Source organism: Ahaetulla prasina, chromosome 2, assembly GCF_028640845.1.
Source record: "Ahaetulla prasina isolate Xishuangbanna chromosome 2, ASM2864084v1, whole genome shotgun sequence".
In the NCBI taxonomy this organism is placed as follows: domain Eukaryota; kingdom Metazoa; phylum Chordata; class Lepidosauria; order Squamata; family Colubridae; genus Ahaetulla; species Ahaetulla prasina.
This window is the reverse complement of record NC_080540.1, coordinates 210,763,703-210,785,930: the sequence shown is the minus strand read 5'-3', so window position 1 is coordinate 210,785,930 and position 22,228 is coordinate 210,763,703. Positions and strand designations below refer to the sequence as shown.

General features: G+C 40.1%; 1 protein-coding gene across 4 annotated transcripts in view; it reads right to left on the bottom strand.

Moving 5' to 3' along the window:
- PTGR1 (prostaglandin reductase 1) overlaps positions 1-9,079 on the bottom strand; it is a 29,971-nt gene extending 20,892 nt beyond the window's left edge. The window contains exons 1-5 of one of the 4 annotated variants that reach the window (XM_058170961.1): positions 8,850-9,079; positions 7,566-7,602; positions 4,241-4,356; positions 3,811-3,856; positions 253-312 (exon numbers count right to left, since the gene is read on the bottom strand). In XM_058170961.1, coding sequence (XP_058026944.1) covers positions 253-312; positions 3,811-3,856; positions 4,241-4,346 — 212 coding nt within the window. In that variant the 5' untranslated portion in view covers positions 4,347-4,356; positions 7,566-7,602; positions 8,850-9,079. Of the gene's footprint in view, positions 1-252; positions 313-3,810; positions 3,857-4,240; positions 4,357-7,565; positions 7,603-8,763 lie in introns of those variants that run through there. The other 3 variants (XM_058170960.1, XM_058170959.1, XM_058170962.1) reach the window with 3 other exon arrangements.
- Positions 9,080-22,228: the final 13,149 nt, after the last annotated feature.

Here is a 22,228-nt window from a genome sequence, read left to right as displayed (position 1 = left end):
GGACAAAGGTACAAAGTCTATCAAGTTGACAGGCCTTATTGACTTTGTACTATTCTTTATACTGAAGCCTTAATGAGGACCTTGGGCAATTTCTTTGATTCAACTCACACTTGCTTCCAACAGAAAACAGATCCAACTGTGGGGTTGTTTTACTTTTCGTTTTATTGCCCAATGCCCAATAACTTCACCTGGAAGAAAGGAAGACCAGCAGCTGGTGGAACAGGAAATACAGTAAATCAAGATAGCTCTTACCTTGCAACCTGAGATCCTATCATAGTGTCCCCTTCCTTCATCCCTCTCTTACTGTATACTCTGCAAAACAAAAAAATAAAGCAAAAGTCAATGTATGATTTTTTGTTTAAAGAAATACATGGGGCCAATTAATGACTGGCATGGTTGACAGGCTTAATTCGTGTTAGGGCTGAGAGACTATAAAAGTAAGTGATTTAACTTGGACTTGTGTCAAACTCATTTCACAACGAACGTAGGGCAGAGCCTGGCTTTTATGTACCCAGCAGCATAAACCACTTTTTGTGGCAACTTTTTATTTAGGTGACATGAAAGTACTTTATTAGACATTAATACAAGTTACAACAAATTCAAATGTGGAGAGGGAATTACTCTTTCAGACACAATGTTTGCACTACACCTGTTTGCACTACATCAAAAGCCTTTTGGTGTGTTCAAACAATAACTAAATGTTCTATTCTCAAGACCATGAGAAACCACAAAAATATGCCAGTATAATTTGCTTTGGCTAATTGTCTTTGGCTAGAACAGCAGGATTAGCCATCCATCATATCTAATAATAGCATTTCTCTCTTGTAGAATAGAATAGAATAGAATTTTTATTGGCCAAGTGTGATTGGACACACAAGGAATTTGTCTTGGTGCATATGCTCTCAGTGTACATAAAAGAAAATATACGTTCATCAAGGTACAACATTTACAACACAATTGATGATCAATATATCAATATAAAATCATAAGGATTGCCAGCAACAAGTTATAGTCATACAGTCATAAGTGGAAAGAGATTGGTGATGGGAACGATGAGAAGATTAATAGTAGTGCAGATTCAGTAAATAGTCTGACAGTGTTGAGGGAATTATTTGTTTAGCAGAGTGATGGCCTTCGGGAAAAAACTGTTCTTGTGTCTAGTTGTTCTGGTGTGCAGTGCTCTATAGCGTCGTTTTGAGGGTAGGAGCTGAAACAGTTTATGTCCAGGATGCGAGGGATCTGCAAATATTTTCACGGCCCTCTTCTTGATTCGTGCAGTATACAGGTCCTCAATGGAAGGCAGGTTGGTAGCAATTATTTTTTTTGCAGTTCTAATTATCCTCTGAAGTCTGTGTTTTTCTTGTTGGGTTGCAGAACCGAACCAGACAGTTATAGAGGTGCAAATGACAGACTCAATAATTCCTCTGTAGAATTGTAGTTGGGGTGTCTCCAGCGATAACAACTATTCTCTTAAGGAAGTCCAGATGGACTTGGGCCAAAGCCCATTGCAGCAAACAAAACCTGATAGTATCCTATCTCTGCTTGTATGGGAATATGATGATCCAGAGGAGCAGAAGAAATAATTATATTGATACCTATTGTCCAACCTACACACACACACACACACACACCAGAATTTGATTTCCTGATCTACTGCTTAGAGCGATTCTAAGCAACTAAACACACACACACAAACACGTACATACGTGTGTGTGTGTGTGTGTGTGTGTGTGTGTGTGTGTGTGTGTGTTTAGTTGCTTAGAATCGCTCTAAGCAGCAGATCAGGAAATCAAATTCTGGTGTAACATGAAGAGAAGGGCTGGTCAAATTGCAGAGAAGTCTAATTTATACTCAGTAATGATGATGGCTTACTTGCAACTGTTAGAAAAAGCAATAGATCAAAGCCTATCTAAAATGATTGGCTTGCCAGATTAATGTAGAAACAAAAGCAGGGGTGAAATTCAGCAGATTCTGACAGTTCTGGAGAACCGGTAGTGAAAATTTGAGTAGTTCAGAGAACTGGCAAATACCACCTCTGGCTGGCCCCAGAGTGGGATGGGAATGGAGATTTTTCAATATCTTTCCCCCAGGAGTGGGGAGGGAATGGGGATTTTGCAGTATCCTTCTCCTGGAGTGGGGTGGGAATGGAGATTTTGCAGTATCCTTCCTCTGCCATGCCCACCAAGCCACGCCCACTGAGCCACACCATGCTCACCAAGCCATGCCTACAGAACCGATAGTAAAAAAATTTGAATTCCACAACTGCCTACAAGTAATCTTGGACTTATGACCTGATTCAAGTGAAAAATTTCTATTGCTAAGCAAGACAGTTGCTAAGTGAATTTTGCCCCGTTTTACCACCTCTCTTGCCATGGTTGTTAAGTGAATCACCGTAGTTGTTCGGTTAATAACACAGTTGTTAAGGGAATCTGGCTTCCCCATTGACTTTTCTTGACAGAAGGTCACAAAAAGTGACCACATGACCTCAGGACACTGCAACCATCATACATATGAACCAGTTGTCAAGCTTTCAAATTTTGACCAGGGGCAAGCTGCAACAGTCGTAAGTGTGAAAAAACAGTCATAAGTCACTTTTTCCAGTGCTGTTGAAATTTCTAACGGTCACTAAGTGAATAGTGATAAATCTAGGACTACCAGTATCTGAATGTTTGTCTCTAAATAGTTCTAACAGGAAGATTACTGAAGAAAAGTCTTGGGACTTCCACTTTCTTTAGTGTTGCTTCTTTTGGGGTGTTATGTCATTCTAGCAACACAAAATCAGATGGGAGATGGCTAGATGGCAGGGAAGGAGTTTGCAGCAAACCAAAAAGAGAAGCATGTCTCTAGCAGCCCAAAACCAATTTCTGGCCTACAGCAAACTTTGTGTTGGGAAAAGATGCAACATACCATTTCCACATTTTGGAAAAAAACTTGGAAGTTAGCCAGCCTCAATTATGGGTTGGGAAAGAGAGGAAGGCTACATCATATGAATGTGCCCATAACGTTGAATGAGTAAGGCATCTTGTAGCCAAAACTAGGAACATGTGTGTATACTGTCCTCTGCAGGATCCAATCTGGGTTGGTCACTGGGACCAGTGACCGTGAGCTTTTGCACTCATGCTGGAGCCCATCCTTAGGGAACTTCTCTCTCACCAGAATGTGTCTTTCACGCCTTCTGATGAGAGAGAAGTTCCCTGAGGATGGGCTCCAGCACGAATCCAAAACCTTGGAAGGTTAAACCTCTGGTGCCAGGACTGATACGGATTAGATCCTGCAGTATTATCCTTGGACACGTATATTTGCCTTCATACATACTGTCCGCTGCTAGAGAAAAGGCTGTTGTAAAGGTAAAGGTTCCCCTTGCACATATGTACTAGTCGTATACACATATGACTCTTGGGTGCTCATCTCCATTTCAAAGCCGAAGAGCCAGCACTGTCCGAAGACGTCTCCGTGGTCATGTGGCCGGCATGACTAAACGCCAAAGGCAACAGAACGCTGTTACTTTCCGACCAAAGGTGGTCCCTATTTTTCTACTTTAATTTTTTACGTGCTTTCAAACTGCTAGGCTGGCAGAAGCTGGGACAAGTAATGGGAGCTCGCCCCATTATGCGGCACTAGGGATTCGAACCACTGAACTGCCGACCTTATGGTCAACAAGCTCAGCATCTTAGCCACTGAGCCACCACTCAGTGGCTCAAAAGGCTGTTGAGAGATGGCTAAATAATTGGGAAATTAGGGGAAAAGGTCAATGGTCAGAATAAACTGGGCTTTTAGTATTGAAACACAAAGTCAAACAAACAGTAGTACCTCATATAGGGGTCAACACTGAGAAACACACTTTCAAGCAGCATCTCTGAAACACAGAAGAAAAGTTTATGAAAGATCAAGCTACTATACTATTGGAGAGAGAACTACCATTTGATAATCCTCTGTTTTCTTTTAAAAGAAACCAGGAAGGAGTGGACAGAAAATTGGAGAAGTGCACTAGTCTGGAAATGCAATCTATGTGCATGAGGGAAAGAGTTTCTTTACCCCATGCCATTTTACCGATTATACAAAATGTGTAGTTTTATACTATGTTTCTGTTAAAATTCTTATTGTTGTAAGTGTTAAGAAAAAATAAGTAAGAAATGGAAATACATTATACCAATAAAGAAGTATTTTATTCATTCATTCAATTCAATTGTTGACATGGGGAACATGTAATACAAATGCACAATCAAATGATTCCTCTTACCTCCATCATTTAGAGCTGGTAGATTTATCTCTATTAATTCAAAGTCACTCTGCTTAGGAAGCCCTTCAAAATGCTTCTTCAGGATCCAAGCCTTTGCCCTCACCATTGTTCACAACCTGAATGATTAAATAAGAATTTGGCAACTTTAAAGCAACAGCACTACCACTAAGACTTATCTACTGCTTCACAGTGCTTTACAACCTTCTCTAAGAGGTTTACAGGGTCAGCATGTTGTCCCCAGCAATCTGGGTCCTTATTTTACCAACCTCGAAAGGATAGAAGGCTGAGTCAACCTTGAGCCAGAGAGAATTGAACTGCAGGCAGTGAGCAGAGTCAGCCTGCAATACTGCATTCTAACCCTGCACCACCATGGCTCTTGTCTTTCCTTTAGTGCAGTGATTTCCTGAAGTTTAGATTCCCAAGAATTATTTTTTCTTCTGGCCAAAGCTGGCAATATCTTTCACTCAAGAACTGAGAAAATCCCAGGTTTGTATTATTAGTTCTAGAACAATAGATGTCCTCAATGCAGGCAGAAGACAATCCAATTCATAACACATGCCCTTCTGTTGTGCCTCGTCCTCCCTCCTCTCCTAGCCTGGCCCCTCCCGTCTACACCCGGCCTGTTATCAGACTCCGAGTCTGATAATGAAGATGAACGGCCTGTCGTGCCTCCAGCCCCCGGCCCTGGCCCCATGCCCGGAAAGGATGTCAGGAATGAACAAACAAACCTGATAAACCTCACTCCTACAGCGTGTGAGCAGGAAGCCAGCCACGTGCTGGAATTACTGACAGCAGATCCAGCTGAAGAGAATTCAAAGTGGGAGGATCCTCGCTTCCGGAGATCTGAGAGGCGACGCCAGCAGAAGGAAGGGAGGGGCAGGCTTGGATAAATGCTGAGTCATGGAGCCACACCCCACAGCCTATATAAAGGACCTGCTTGTGGCATTCCACCCTTGAGTCAAGCAAAGTCTCATCTAGTTTGCTGCTATCGGACTCTATCGCTGAAGTCACAACTTGGACTCCTGCCTGCCCTGATAAACCTCGAAGGACTTTGATAAGCTGCAGAGGCTTCGTTGCCACGTTTGATATGGACTTCCTAGACCCGGTCATCGGAGGAAGAGGGGGACACGACACCTTCCTTATTCAGACGTAACAATCAAGAGAGTCTTTTCCAAAAAAAAGACGTGTAGTCTCCTTGCATTTGCCAGTTGTAGTATTGAATCCCATTGTTTCCCAGTGATTTTCCTGCCCATTCATGAGCATGACAAGCAGTGACAATTCTAATATTACTTTAAACCTCATGAGAGATAGCATATAGCCAAGACTTTTTCCCCCTCACAAAAGTAAACTTGCAATATTAGAGGAAGGGTGAGAAAAGGTTGACTCAGCCTTCCATCCCTTATAAGGTAGGTAAAATGAGGACCCAGATTGTTGGGGGCAATAAGTTGACTTTGTATATAAATATACAAATAGAATGAAGACTATTGCTAACATAGTGTAAGCCGCCCTGAGTCTTCGGAGAAGGGCGGGATATAAATGTAAAAAAAATAAATTGTGATCCCTTCAGTTATTGCTCAACCATAACTCCAGAGTATCCATACCAGGTCTAATGGCTGTCAGACTCCAATATATTCAGAATGGGATACTGCTTCAACAACCAGATTTATAGGGTAGAGTCAAGCCCTCAAACAATGTGAATCTCTTTGTTCAAGATCAATATTCAGATCAGAATTAAAGATCTGAATAATGTTCAAATTTTTATTAAGTTCAGATCAATATTAAAAGTATGTCCTGTATCCAAGGATAGGATGTGCTAGAACAGGGATCTGCAAACTTGGCTCTTTTAAGACTTTGGGACTCTGGGAGTTGAAGTCCACAAGTCTTAAAAGAGGCAAGTTCGCAGACCCCTGTGCTAGAACGTTTGTCCCTTACAATTATAGGTAGTCTTCAACCAAGGGTGGGCTCCTGGGGGTTCGGCAGGATTCAGGTGATCCTCTATCCACGTCCACCCTGCCCCACCCCTCCCAGGAGTCTCCATGCAGACCGTTCATCATTCCAGGTAAGTGCAGGGCCACGCAGAGGGTTTGGGAGGGCAAAAAAATGGGTCTAGCGGAGGTTCCAGAAGTCTGGAAATGGGCCTGTTTCCGGCCTCTGGAGGGCCTCTGGGGGAAGCAGTTTTCACCCTCCTGGAGGCTTGAGGAAAGCCTCTGGAGCCTGGAGAGGGCGAAAAAGGGCCCCCTGGCCATGGTGCAGGCGGCCAACTAGGCCACGCCCACCCAGCAACGGGGTAGCGAACCCGTTGCTAAAGGATCTAAAGCCCACCCCTGTCCTTGACTTACAACAGTTCACTTAGTGACCGCTCAAGCTACAGCAGCACTGAAAAAAGTAACTTATGACCATTTTTCACACTTATGACCGTTGCAGCATCCTCATGGTTATGTGATTTACATTTGGATGCTTGACAACTGACTCACGTTTATGACGGTTGCAGTGTCCCGGGATCATGCAATCGCCTTTTGTGACTTTCTGACAAGCAAAGACAATGGGGAAACCAGATTCACTTAACAACCATGCTACTAACTTAACTGCCGTGATTCACTTAACAACTGTAGCAAGAAAAGTCGTAAAATGGGGCAAAACTCACTTAGCACATTTCTCACTTAGCGACATAAATTTTGGGCTCAGTTGTGGTCGTAAATTGAGGACTACTTGTATACAGTTAGAGCTGATAAAATGAAAAAATCAAGTACGTTCAATCCCATGCTTGCATGTATATTAGTGACAGCCTCGGAAACATTAGTTCATTGTCTGCTTTTTCTTCAAAGCATATGAAATCTCTGGGCAATATATTCATATGATTGCATGCGACTCCATGCCCGGTTTTGCTTTTCACCACATGAAAAATCACTTTTGTAAAGAGAAATGAGAGAGAAATATGGTGGTGGAGCTCACATGCAACAGTTCCTCCATGAGTAACTCCAGGTGTGTTAAGTCAAAATGGTCAGAAGTCAACATAAATCATGATTTGAACATAACCATGTTAAAAGAAATATAGGTGTTTTTTTTTATTTAGATTAGCATTCTGTGACCACAGCTATGTTTTTTTGAACTCATGGCTTAATGCAATTTGTGAATCAAGCAAATTTGTGGCATACTCAATGAACCATGGTTAATCTGCAGTCTATTTTATTTTATTCAAAAAGTTAAAATACATTTTTTTTAAAAAAAATCAAAAGATAAGCTGCAGTTTCCTATGATATGCAAACTCATTGTTAATTTCAACAGTTATTTCTCCTAGATTTTGTTACTTTTAATACTTGCTTACCTTTCTCCAGTTTAGGTTGCAATCCTATATCCACTCCCTTAAAGGTCAACCCCCTCTGAATTCAACTTTAATGAAATCTTTTTTAAGGCCATTCATTTTGAAAGGTTGAAACATACTCTGTTGTGGGACTGAAATGAAACAAACTGGCATTGCCAGGTGTAATGACTTAGAAATTGCTCCCTAATTTAAACGTTCATGTGATTTTCCCACTGCAATACTGCATTGGCCTTTATTTTCATAGTGCAAGTATTTGGTTTTCTACATCAACACACACACGCCTCCACACATACATTTAAGAGCATTTCTATCGATTACTTGACCCCAACATTTGATAAATTTGCCTCCTGCATTTCAGAGTTACTTAGCCGGACATATTTAATCTCCTGCCACAGAACTTCTTAAATGAAAGTGATATCGTCTGTCAGAAACGGTGTAGGGAGGGGTGGGTTGGACTAGATGACCTACAAGGTCCCTTCCAACTCTGTTAATCTGTTTAATCTAGCGAATGCTGATAATGATTCCTTTACAACAGGGGTGAAATCAAGCAGGTTCTGACAGGTTCTGGAGAACCGGTAGCGGAAATTTTTAGTAGTTCAGAGAACCAGCAAATGCCACCTCTGGCTGGCCCCAGAGTGGGGTGGGAATGGAGATTTTGCAATATCCTTCCCCCAGGAGTGGGGTGGGAATGGAGATTTTGCAATATCTTTTCCCCTGGAGTGGGGTGGGAATGGGGATTTTGCAATATCTTTTCCCCTGGAGTGGGGTGGGAATGGGGATTTTGCAGTATCCTTCCCTTGCCACGCCCACGCCCACAGAATCGGTAGTAAAAAAATTTGGATTTCACCACTGCTTTACAAACAAATGTGCAGGGCACCATCCCTCTGAAACCGCGTGGCCCCTTTACATTAAGTTTCTGCCTTAATTTCCAAACTTCCAAAAGAGCAGAGTGTGTGTGTGTGTGTGTGTTTGTATGGGTGTAAATATATACACGAATCGGCCAATCATTTGTTGTACAAGACAACCACGAAGCTCTCTCCGAGTCCTCTCGGGCGACAAACCCAAACTTTTGATTTTTGCCGTTAAAAACAAAACAAAACACACACCCCGATTTTCTTAAAACGGGTAGCTGTGCAAAACCCAAAGACAACGAAAGGTCGCCCGTCTCTGCTTGGGCTGGGGGCTGGACTAGATGACCTACCAGGTCCCTTCCCATTCCGTTCATCCGATTCTTTCTATTGCTCCAGGCCGCCGCTCACCCGGATCCCCGCAGCCCAATCGACTAACCTGCGCGGCAGCGACCCGAAGCAAATCCTATTGTGCAAATTCCCGAAGCGAAACGCTTCCTTCTTCCTTTCGGTCAAACGGTGCTCGGATTTTGGAGACGAGTTGGCTGACAGCCGTTTTAAATTCTTGTGTAACCTCTTCGCAAAGCCGCCCGTCAAAGCTACCCAATTAGCAACCTGTTGAAAGGGAAAGGCAAGACTAGTCTAGTTGCCTGGGTGCTTCGCGGCTATTTGTTCAGGCGGGTGTTTTTCTGCCCTGACCCCACATCAAAACGAAGACCCGCCTCGTTTTAAAGATTAATCGCCTTCACAAACGAGATCGGCCTTCCAGATTAAGGGAGGTTGTAAAATTTTTGCGACCTTTGAAGCGCTTTGTCGAGATCGGCCTTCCAGATTAAGGGAGCCTGGAAAGTTTTGGAGACCTTTGAAACACGTTTTCTCCAAAGCAACTACACGCCCTGGGACGTTTTTTGCTGTTAGCAAAATGAAGCGGTCCGGTACATTTATGGTCACAAACATGACCATAGATCTTTCTCTCCTGTGCGCCTCTGTGAGAACAGTTTCTGGCTTCAGTTTCTTTAAAAGATTTCTATGTTAAAAATAATATTTGTAATGGATGCAAAGAAAAATTATGGGCGACATGATAGCAGTATTCCAGGATTTGAAGGGCTGCCACAAAGAAAAGGTCAAATTATTCTCCAAAGCACCTGGAGGACAAGAAGCAATGGATGGAAACTCATCGAGGACGGAAGCAACCTGGAATTAAGAAGAAGCTTCCTAACAGTGAGGACAATTAACCAGTAGAACAGCTTGCCTACAGAAATCGTAGGCGCTCCATCACTGGAGGTTTTTAAGAAGAGACTAGTCACTAGGCAGTCACTTATCTGAAATAGTATAGGTTCTCCTGTTTGAGTAGGGGGCTGGACTAGAAGACCTCCAAGGCCCTTTCCAGCTCTATTCTATTCTGTTCCATTCCATTCCATTCCATTCCATTCCATTCCATTCCATTCTATTCTATTCTATTCTATTCTATTCTATTCTATTCTATTCTAAATGGAAACTGTGATATGCTGCAAAACATATCACCTGCCCCTACAATTTTTCCAAGTCTGTCTCCAGGTCCCACATAGACTTGACAGGAAGTGGGGTGTCTTTGGAAAATTATAGTTGGATGAGCCAAAATATAAAAGTTACAATTTTGGGAGATTGGAAAGAGTTTCACCAATAGGGATAACTGGTAAATAGCCATTTTCTGTGATGGATGCTGTCATTTTGTAAATAACCCTCCCTTTGGCCATGATAAGTCATATAAGTATCTTCTGTAAGATAGTCCATACCATGCTTGCACCAGCCCCCTAAGCTTGCTACTCTATATTTTAAACATTTTAAAGGATTAATTTGATTCTAGTATTGTTAGTATCACTTCATCACCTTAAATAGAAGTCTCCCTGCATTCTGACAACCTGAGCAGAACCCTATAAAATTTGCTTTTCTGAGAAGGCTTATCAGAAAAAGAGGAGGAGGAGGAGGAGGAAAAGGTGGAGGAGGAGAAGAAGAAGAGGTCAAATTATTCTCCAAAGCACCTGGAGGACAAGAAGCAATGGATGGAAACTCATCGAGGATGGAAGCAACCTGGAATTAAGAAGAAGCTTCCTAACAGTGAGGACAATTAACCAGTAGAACAGCTTGCCTACAGAAATCGTAGGCGCTCCATCACTGGAGGTTTTTAAGAAGAGACTAGTCACTAGACAGTCACTTATCTGAAATAGTATAGGTTCTCCTGCTTGAGTAGGGGGCTGGACTAGAAGACCTCCAAGGCCCTTTCCAGCTCTGTTCTGTTTTGTTCCGTTCCGTCCCATTCCATCCCATTCCATTCCATTCTATTCTATTCTATTCTATTCTATTCTATTCTATTCTATTCTAAATGGAAACTGTGATATGCTGCAAAACGTATCACCTGCCCCTACAATTTTTCCAAGTCTGTCTCCAGGTCCCACATAGACTTGACAGGGAGTGGGGTGTCTTTGGAAAATTATAGTTGGATGAGCCAAAATATAAAAGTTACAATTTTGGGAGATTGGAAAGAGTTTCACCAATAGGGATAACTGGTAAATAGCCATTTTCTGTTTGGCTACCGTGATGGACGCTGTCATTTTGTAAATAACCCTCCCTTTGGCCATGATAAGTAAGATAAGTATCTTCTGTAAGATAGTCCATACCATGCTTGCACCAGCTACTCTATATTTTAAATATTTTAAAGGACTAATTTGATTCTAGTATTGTTAGTATCACTTCATCACCTTAAAAAGAAGTCTCCCTGCATTCTGACAACCTGAGCAGAACCCTGTAAAATTTGCTTTTCTGAGAAGGCTTATCAGAAAAAGAGGAGGAGGAGGAGGAGGAAAAGGTGGAGGAGGAGAAGAAGAAGAGGTCAAATTATTCTCCAAAGCACCTGGAGGACAAGAAGCAATGGATGGAAACTCATCGAGGATGGAAGCAACCTGGAATTAAGAAGAAGCTTCCTAACAGTGAGGACAATTAACCAGTAGAACAGCTTGCCTACAGAAATCGTAGGCGCTCCATCACTGGAGGTTTTTAAGAAGAGACTAGTCACTAGACAGTCACTTATCTGAAATAGTATAGGTTCTCCTGCTTGAGTAGGGGGCTGGACTAGAAGACCTCCAAGGCCCTTTCCAGCTCTGTTCTGTTTTGTTCCGTTCCGTCCCATTCCATCCCATTCCATTCCATTCTATTCTATTCTATTCTATTCTATTCTATTCTATTCTATTCTATTCTATTCTAAATGGAAACTGTGATATGCTGCAAAACGTATCACCTGCCCCTACAATTTTTCCAAGTCTGTCTCCAGGTCCCACATAGACTTGACAGGGAGTGGGGTGTCTTTGGAAAATTATAGTTGGATGAGCCAAAATATAAAAGTTACAATTTTGGGAGATTGGAAAGAGTTTCACCAATAGGGATAACTGGTAAATAGCCATTTTCTGTGATGGATGCTGTCATTTTGTAAATAACCCTCCCTTTGGCCATGATAAGTAAGATAAGTATCTTCTGTAAGATAGTCCATACCATGCTTGCACCAGCTACTCTATATTTTAAATATTTTAAAGGACTAATTTGATTCTAGTATTGTTAGTATCACTTCATCACCTTAGATAGAAGTCTCCCTGCATTCTGAAAACCTGAGCAGAACCCCATAAAATTTGCTTTTCTGAGAAGGCTTATCAGAAAAAAAGGAGGAGGAAGAGGAGGAGGAGGAGAAGAAGAAGAATTATTTAATGGCTAAGTGTAATTGGATACACAAGGAATTTGTCTTTGGTGCATAAACTCTCAGTGTACATAAAAAATACATCATGGATCATAAGATACAACACTTAGTGATAGTCATAGGATACTAAATAAGAATCAAAATCATACTAGGAAACTAAATAAAACAATATAAATCATAAAGATACAAGCAACAAGGTTGTAGTCCTAAGTAGAAGGAGATAGATAATAGGAAGGATGAGAAGAATGATATTAATACAGTCTTAATAAATAGTTTGACAGTGTTATGGGAATTAGTTGTCTAGCAGAGTGATGGCATTCGGGGAAAAACTGTTCTTGTGTCTAGTTGTTCTGATGTGCAGTGCTCTATAGTGTCATTTTGAGGGTAGAAACTGAAACAATTTATGTCCAGGGTACGAGTAGATATTTTCACTGATATCTACTCAAAATATTTTTTAAAATATCACTGATATTTTTCAAAAAGCCCTCTTTTTGACTGATGCAACATACAGGTCCTCAATGGAAGGCAGGTTGGTAGCAATTGTTTTTTTCAGCTGTTCTAATTATCCATTGAAATATGTGTCTGTCTTGTTTGGTTGCAGAGCCAAACCAGACAGTTATAGAGGTGCAGATGACAGACTCAATAATTCCTCTGTAGAACTGTATCAACAGCTCCTTAGGCAGTTTCTGAATTGGTGCAGAAAGAACATTCTTTATTGTATTTTTTTGATGGCGTTTTTGACATTAGGTGTCTATTTATTTTATTTATTATTTAAACTTATATACCGCCCTATCTCCCAAAGGACTCAGGGCGGTTTACAGGCATATAAAAAACATCAATATACAAATTAAAATAATCTTTAAAAGACTTATTCTAATGCCAATAGTTAATAATACCAATTGTTAAAAATAGAAATATAAATATTAAAATCGATTTAAAACCCCTCTAAATTTAAAAAATCTAAGCCAGTCCTGCGCAGATGAATAAATGAGTCTTGAGCTCGCGACGGAAGGTCCGAAGATCTGGAAGTTGACGGAGTCCTGGGGGGAGTTCGTTCCAGAGGGTGGGAGCCCCCACAGAGAAGGCCCTTCCCCTGGGCGTCGCCAGACGACACTGCCTAGCTGACGGCACCCTGAGGAGTCCCTCCCTGTGAGAGCGCACGGGTCGGTGAGAGGTATCTGGTCGCAGTAGGCGGTCCCGTAAATAACCCGGCCCTATGCCATGGAGCGCTTTAAAGGTGGTCACCAAAACCTTGGAGCGCACCCGAAGGCCACAGGTAGCCAGTGCAGCCTGCGCAGGATGGGTGTTATCACGGGAGCCACGGGGCTCCATCTATCACCCGCGCAGCCGCATTCTGGACTAACTGCAGCCTCCGGATGCCCTTCAAGGGGAGCCCCATGTAGAGAGCGTTGCAGTAATCCAGGCGAGACGTCACGAGAGCGTGAGTGACCGTGCATATTTTAAGTGTTGAGATATGATAGAACCTAGAAACTTGACAGTCTCTACTGTTGATACTGTATTGTCTAGTATTGTAAGAGGTGGTAGTATATAAGAGGGTTTCTCGTAAAATCTACCACCATTTCTATGTTTTTGAGTGTGTTTAGTTCAAGATTGTTCAGCCTCCTATTTGTATGCAGATTCATCATCTCGAATGAGACCAATCACTGTTGTATCATCTGCAAACTTAACACAGGGATCTTTTGAGATGCAGTCATTGGTATATAGAGCAGGGGTCTCCAACCTTGGTCACCTTAAGACTTGTGGACTTCAATTCCCAGGTTTCAGCAAAGCTGGCTGAGGAACTCTGGGAGTTGAAGTCCACAAGTCTTAAAGTGGCCAAGGTTGGGGACTCCTGATATAGAGAGAAGTGGAGAGAGCACACAGCCCGGAAGGGGGGGGGGCTGTGCTTATTGTACAGATATCTGATGTGATTTTGCATAGCTTCACCTGTTCCTTCCTGTCTGTTAGGAAGCTTATGATCCACTTACAAGTGCGATCAGGCACAGCTATCTGATTTACTTTAGTTAGAAGAATATTTGGAATAATGGTATTTAGTGCTGAGCTGAAGTCTACAAAGAGGACCTTGCGTAGGTCTTTGGAGATTCAAGATGTTGTAGGATGTAGTGCAGTGCCGTATTAACAGTATCATCTGTTGACATATTTGCTCAATAGACAAATTGCAAGGGGTCTAACAGTGGATCCGTGATGGTTTTCAGATGGGCCAGCACTAGCCTTTCAAAGGTTTTCATAACTACAGATGTTAGAGCAACCAGTCTGAAGTTATTCAGTTCCTTAATGGAGGGTTTCTATGGTACTGGGATGATAGTGGAGTGTTTGAAGCAAGAAGGAACATAGCACATCTCTAGTGATTTATTAAAGATGCAGGTGAAGATGGGGGCCAGTTGGTCAGCACAAGCTTTTAAGCAAGAAGGAGTTATCTTGTCTGGGCCTGGCTCTTTTCCTGGCTTTCATCTGTGAAATAGACATTGCACATCATTTTCTGTAATCACCAGAGGTGGGGGGCTCAAAGGGATGGGATCAGTTGTAGGAGGCCTGGCTGTTGTTGGTGTGTCTGAGATGGTGATTGTGAAGATAGGTGGCAGTAGTTTCCACTCAAACATACAGTAAAACACATTCAGGTCATCTGCCCGTTGTCGATTTCCTTCAGCACAGGAAAGAGGTTTGCTGTAACCGGTGATATTTTTAAGAGTTTGCCACAAGTTTGCTGGTTCATTTGTTGAGAACTGATTCCTTAGCTTTTCATAGTAGCTTCTTTTTGCTGCTTCTTTTTGATTTCCCTTGTTAATATGTTTCTGATATGATTGTACAGCATTCTATCGCCTTTTCTGTAGGCTTCCTCTTTGGCATGACATAGCTACTTAAATTTAGCTGTGAACCAAGGTTTGTTGTTATTATATAATTTGCAGGTTTCTGGTTGGCACACCTAGGTTTCACAAAAACTGACATATGATGTTATAGTATCTGTGAGTTCATCCAAGTCTGCAGAGGTATCTTTGCAAACATTCCAATCAGTGCAGCCAAGGCAAGCCTGTAGCTTTTACTTTGCCCCCAGTTCAAGACCTCACTTTTCAGGTGTTCTGGATGAACCTAATTACTCCTTGCATAAGATGAAATGACTAAGTCTGTATTGTATTCCCAGTTGTTTATAACTTAATATGTGCAAGTTAAGAAATCTGCAAATATTGCCACATATATAATCTGATTTCCCACCCATAGCCGAACCCAAAAAAGCATGAAGGGAGACATGACATGTTGGAGTTATCTATTAAAGCAAGTTAGTAGCTACGTTCTCTGCCTGACTTGGTCTCCTGTGGACCCCAACACTACTAATAGGCTAGGCATGATTTGAGTTCGAACCTAACAATGTAGGGAGGGTCATTATTTGTCCATCTAAGTTATTTTGTAATTTAAGATTTGCAGTTTTTTAAAAAGTGAAGAACATTTGCTATTAAAAGCTCCTAAAAATACAGGAGTTGGCTTGAATTTCCCCCCCTCTGGTGTAGTTTATCTAAGAGTTTGGAATCGTTCTGCAAAAAGAAAATGTAATTTTTAAAAAATCGTGCAACTAAAACTGGTGCTCCTAAACCTGGGGATATAATATCAGTCCTTGCCTTATCTAAAGCTTTTGAGCCCAATCTATGAAGGTGAAGAAAGTGGGGGAAAATAATAGGCAAAATGTCAGGGATTATCTAGTGCAGGGTTTCCCAAAAGTAGTCTCTGTTGGCCCCCAAGTGTTGATGGACTATCCAAAGTTGCTATTATTCATAGTACTAGTATTCATAAAATCATTTCCATATAATAAATGTTTGGGATTAATGAATAATCTGAAACTTCATGAAGGGATTGATAATCTGAAGAGTTTGGTGATCCCTGATCTAGTCCAACAACATACACTGAAACACCAGCATGCTGGTAGAGAAAAATACATTTATTGAATGTCCTTTTGTCAAAAGAAACCGTATTCATGAAGATACACAAAGAATCTCCCACGTTTTATAAATTAGTTTACTTCCCTTTTCCCCACAAAATATTAACTACATAAGAAACACATCACAGAATCTTCTTTTTTAAACATATTATTTATATATTTCTTAAAAAGCACAAAATGGAGTGACCATGCTAGCACCTGGACAAAATTCACTGGAAAAAATTATTTGGCAAGCCTCACCTCATAGTGCTGGTGCAAAGTATGGCATGGACAGGAGTTATTTTCTGCCAAAGCATGCCCTTAGATTTCCCAAACGTGATCAAAAAATGAAAACCATTTACATATTTTGTTCAAGTGGGAACAAACAGATGACTAGGCTAGCTATCTCCGACTGCATTCCGCCATGTTTTCCTAAATAGAAACTGTTGAAAAGGCCCAATCCATAGCATATAACAAACAGCTTTTATACTCCAGAATCTCGCAGATTCGGTTTCAGATACCTGAGGATCTTTAATGGAATGCATGTCAAGGAAGAACAACTAAGTTTTACATTGCTATGATAGATGTGGTTCAACTCTTTTATTCATTGAAGATAGCTGATTGAATCAACTAGATCTTTGGCATTGTTTCACATTTGGTTAGCTGGCTTGCCCACAGCCTACAGCGTAACTTATTTAAATAAGTTTGAATAAACTTATTTAAGGTGTATTGCTCCCATTCTTGTTTCTGGCTAGCAAGGGATGATAATACAATAGCCTTAAACAATCCAGTAAAGATATAGTGGGGCCATGAACACAACGAAGCACATCTGTATCTAACCTTAAGCCACGCTGTCATGCCCTCTGAACATCTCACAAGTCTTTGCTGTGCAAGCATTGTACACGTTTGTTGCTCCTGCTTTGCTGCTAAGCATCACTGCAGAAGTTTGATTTGGCATCTGCCCAGAAGGATATAGGAGGAATTAAACTCTGCTTTTGCAGCCTTTCTTCTCCTGTTTTTACTGTATCAGGTTCTTTCAGAGACAAAATCGGGAATGTTTTTCAGCAAAGCATTTAGAGTTACTCCCGTGGTGGAGTTGTATTTCTCTTTAAATTGATTCATGCCAAGTTCAGAGAGAAATTGCCTGGCATCAACTTGAGGGGGGAAAAATGACTGTTGGTGGCCATATGTGGCTCTTGCTAGATGTTGATGGCCGAGGGAGTTTAAAAACTAGAGGTCCAAAAAAAAAAAAGGCAGCCAGCCAGGAGCCTCCTTCAAAACAAACAGTTGAGAGATAATCTGCATGGTTTGCCAACAGATATCAGATATTGTTCAATGGTTTGTGAAATATTTCTAAAAAAAAAACCTGAACAGGCTCAAGGATCTGATTTAAGGCAACTTTCTAACATTCTTTTCAATAATGATGCCCCCACAAAGCCATACCTTTCCTAAAGCTCCTGGGGGGGTGGGAATTCAACCTGGCTCCATTTTTGTGGTCTACATGGACAATGCAATTTCTAGTAATGGTCTTAAGCAAATCATTTAATATTCCTCTTAAAGCTGTAATCAGCTTAACCATTGGGTGGCAAAGGAACATGCTGACACTCAAAGGGGCTTCCCCCCCCTTTTTAAGATGCACGCTGCTATCAGGTACACGACAGGCAACACATTTGTAGTGCAATTCAGTAAATGCATAACTGCATTACAATCTAAAGTTCCAATGTAAAGTATTGAACATTAAAAAACTTATGTGAAAATGCCAAAAGATGGATTTCTATTGACCTGTCAGTCATCTTTGGAATAAGCATTGGGTTATTCATCTGTAAATGCTAGATAGTTAAAAGTAAGATTGCTTTCCAAACAGATTTCAAACTAGACAGAGATGACCTCTATTATTAATGTTGATTGTAAAATGCAAGGGAAAATGTCCATACCTACGTCCATACATTTTAGCATAATTCAGAGAGAAAAATCACTCCTGTTTTGTTTGCTCAAATATTGGGCAAAGTGCTATTTATGTACTGTCTTTTGAAAGATTTTTATTTTGTGAAATCACCCCTGAATAAGAGGTTTGTCAAATCAACTCGTTGACAATATCAAAATATAAGCATATTAACAATTTGGGGAACATAAGTGAAGAGAATCCTAACATTAAAGTCCCATGAATCAAAACCACATATCAAATTCCTGCTACATTTTACATAAGCCCCAAAGAAATCAAATCCCAAAGGGTCATTTCTTTTTACAATGTTGGAAATTATCTGTGTGTTTCATTAAATACAGGGGTAGACATAGGCAAAAGCTAAACAAGCTATAGTTTAGGGCCTCACAAAATTCCAGAATTATTTTGCTTTTGAGAAATCAAGAAAATGTTTTAAATTGTATCTGATGTCAGTTTTCTCATTTTGCAAATTGTTATTTATCACTTATTAAAAATGATCCTGATTATTTTGTCAGCACTGTGTGTGTATATAAAATATATCTTAACACTATTTTAAAAATTACATTTAAGTATTATTTCCAAGGCATATTATACTGTCATCTATGAGATCAAGCTGGCCAAATGATTAATATGTAATACATAAATCACCATTTGAAAATGATTCATATTTTTCACTTTAAATACCTCGTGGAAAATTAAAATTTTCTGTTTTCAAAATTTTTTGTGTGGTGATCCAAAGTCTTATTTTGGTACACACTTTTGTGAGACATTCAGGTGTAATGTTTTAGCAAAGGGCTCTGTTCTGTATAGTTCACAAAGTCTAAATCTGGCACTGGTTAAATAAACAAGGATTTATTTCAAAAATTCTCATGTGCTAGTTATGGAAGCCAGATGATAGCAACTCTTGAATGTATTGGAAAGATTGTCTACTGGGACAGGACCTTTAACAAGCAGGTATGCAGAACTGTCCCAGTTCAGGCCAATATATAGCCTCAGGTGTTACATGCAATTTAAAAAAAAACCACAGGCCATCGGAGTTACGCAGACATAGAGAATTACATAGTTTACAAGAACAACTTTGTATGCCATTACTATCATCTCTTTAGAAAGTAATTCACATTTGTTTTTTCTTAGTAATATACTGGTCATTTCTCTAAATTATTATAGAGTTTGCAAGCTGGCACAAAAAACAGAAGGCTTGCTTAACACCACAGCAATAAATATGTTCCATCATCTGTCAAGGGGTAAGGTAGTAATCCCTTGGTAGTAACAAATCTACTGCCAAGCTTTAATTAGCTAGTATTTCTTTCAAAAAAATATCAGCCTGATCTACAACCGTGCACATAGAAAACACCGAAGCAGCCATAGTCTGGATTAGAAGGAACAAGTAAGATCTCGGAAGAAAAAGGCCACTTCTCAAGCCAAACAGTTATAATTAACAATTAAAATAAACATTTATAATTGTGTAAGTTAACATTTAAAATAAAAACTTTTGGCTATAAATTGAAATTTATTTTATAGCTGCTGAAAAATATGTGCTACTTCTCCCCCTAGTGGTCAAATGACAACATGATTTAGTTTGGTTAATTAGGATAATAAATACAGGGCTGGCAGTTGTGATACTGAGTAATAGGGTGAGTAATAGGGTGGGGCAAGGTGGAATAAACAGGAATATTCACCTTATTTTTGTTTGGTCCATTTAGTCCCCAAATTGGCTTCTACTGTATTCATCCAAATGAATAAGCAGATCAGAGCAGAAATCATATACCGTATATACTCGAATATAAGCCGATCCGAGTATAAGCCGAGGTCCCCAATTTTACCCCAAAAAACTGGGGTAAACTGGGGACTCGAGTATAAGCCGAGGGAGGGAAATGAGGCAGCTACCGGTCAGGGAAAGCCTCCCTCCCTCAGCCGAGAAGGCTGGCGGCTCCCCCGCCCCGCCCTCTCACTGCACCGGCAGGGCTTCCCCGCGCTAATGCAAAAGCCCGCCAAGTTTGCACCATCCGGTATAATGTGAAAAAAAGAAGAAAAAAAACAAACTCGAGTATAAGCCGTATATACTCGAGTATAAGCCGAGGGGACGTTTTTCAGCACAAAAAACGTGCTGAAAAACTCGGCTTATACTCGAGTATATACGGTAGCTTATCTATTCCTATTAGAGCAGAATGAAGTACTGCATAAGAAAGTCTGCTTAATTAATTTAGAAATACGAACAGATGGAATAAGAGAAGCTGCTAAATTCGAACACTAATAAGAATTAAGAAAAAGAAAACACTGCAGGGAGAAGAATGATTTTTTTCCCCAGCTGTGAAAATGAATGGAAGGCAGTTTTCTAATACAATTAAATTGTACTACCCAAATACAGAGGAACAACTGCACCTCTTCTCTGTGGTGCTTTTGTGGGTGTTGGAACAGACAATTCTTCTTTTTACAGACAAACAAGGATTTTATAGCAACGTCTATTATCTGAACTACAAACTATTGTTTCCCTCTCACTTTTTGGGGTTACTGTTTGATCATATATTTACGTATATCTAATCATCTAAACTTAGAGCAAGTAAAAATTCTTCCCCCTAAGCAAGTATCACATGTGAGATCCACTACCAGAAATGTGCCTGAATTGATATACAAAATCATACATTATTTTAAGTTATTGATTTTAATTAATTTAGATTGAAGCGTCACAGGTTCTACAAATTGCAGGATCGCTATGGGGGCCATGATTTCATTAGTTCATTTTCAGAAATTATCCTGACACAGATTTTCAATTTTCCTTCAAGTTAACAAGAGTTTTAGGGGACTGGTGTCCAAACTATTGAAACTGAGAAAAATGTAACTGAAGCTTTTCAGGATGCTTTTTAAGTGGCTGGCATTCTAATAGTTTGAACACTCGATGATCGTAGGTAATAATAAAAATTAGAAAATTGCTAGTTAAATAGTGTTAAAGCTGTTTGTAGAGCAATGCTAACAAAACTATGTAAGTCTGTTGAGCAATCAACCATCAAGTGTTTCAAAGTATTTTAAAGCATTATTTAAGCTACTTTTCATTAACATGATGGATTACGTACTATGCAGAACTATTAACTTTTATCAGCTCAATCATGGCAGCCAAAATTGCTTGAGGACGGAAATTGTAGCCTAACCGGTCTGGAAGACAATACACTGAGGAAGGCAGAAAGTTTTCAGAGCTTACAGTCGTTATCTCATACATCTAATGATGTTGGCTCTAATTCACAAAATGTCAGACAGCAATAAATTCAGATTTAATTCAATGTTGTTGTTTTTTTGCTGTTGAACATATCACTACTTTCAAATCTTACACTTCTGGGTTTTTTTATGGCTATTGTATAAAAAAAATCCAAGGAATTCTTAAAAATACAAATGAAGCAAGAAACCTTAAATCAAGGCTCCATTTTGGTTGTACTTCTCCCTTTCAAGGTTACAGTGAATACAGAATGTCCCAAAATAAATGCCTATTGAACTAAAAAGAAACACAAGAACAAACGCAGAATCAGAAGTGCTTGAAATGCTGAGCTGATCAATTTAGTAGGGAAAAGCAATAGTTTCCCTCCAGATTCCTTAAATGTGTCAAGAATTTATTTCAGAATTGGTCAGAAAAAAAAATCACTTACATAGATAGGTACTATTTGCTTGCTTAAATACTTTATACTAATTTATCTTGAAGATTCCCACAGAAAAACAAAAAACAAAAACCAAGGCTAGGTGACAATGAGAAGTTTGGCATGAGCTAAGACATGACATAAAGAGTAGCTTATCACACACACAAACCAAACATTTTGAGAAATCAAGGAATTACCTGGCTTTTCATTCTTTTTTAAAGGAAAAAAAAAACCGTAAACAATACTGGATACAAACTTTGGGAATCATAAGTTTCTTTCCTCTCCCATCCCAAAGTTGAAGTCAGAGTATGCACCATATCCATAGGTTAGATTAGAAACATTATTTTACAAATATTCTATACATTTCCAATATATTATATGGAGACCATAGCAACTCCTGTTTCTACATTAAATTAAATAATTCCCATTCTGCACAAAAAGCTCACATTAAAGAGATGCTAGAGAATCCAACAGGTATCTTACATCAATCATATTCCCTTTCTATACGTGAAGGGAAGTAAAATCAGGATGGCTTGAAGATGCTTGTTTCACGATCAACATACCTTATCCTGACCGATAATAAAAAGGAAGGGCAAGTTGG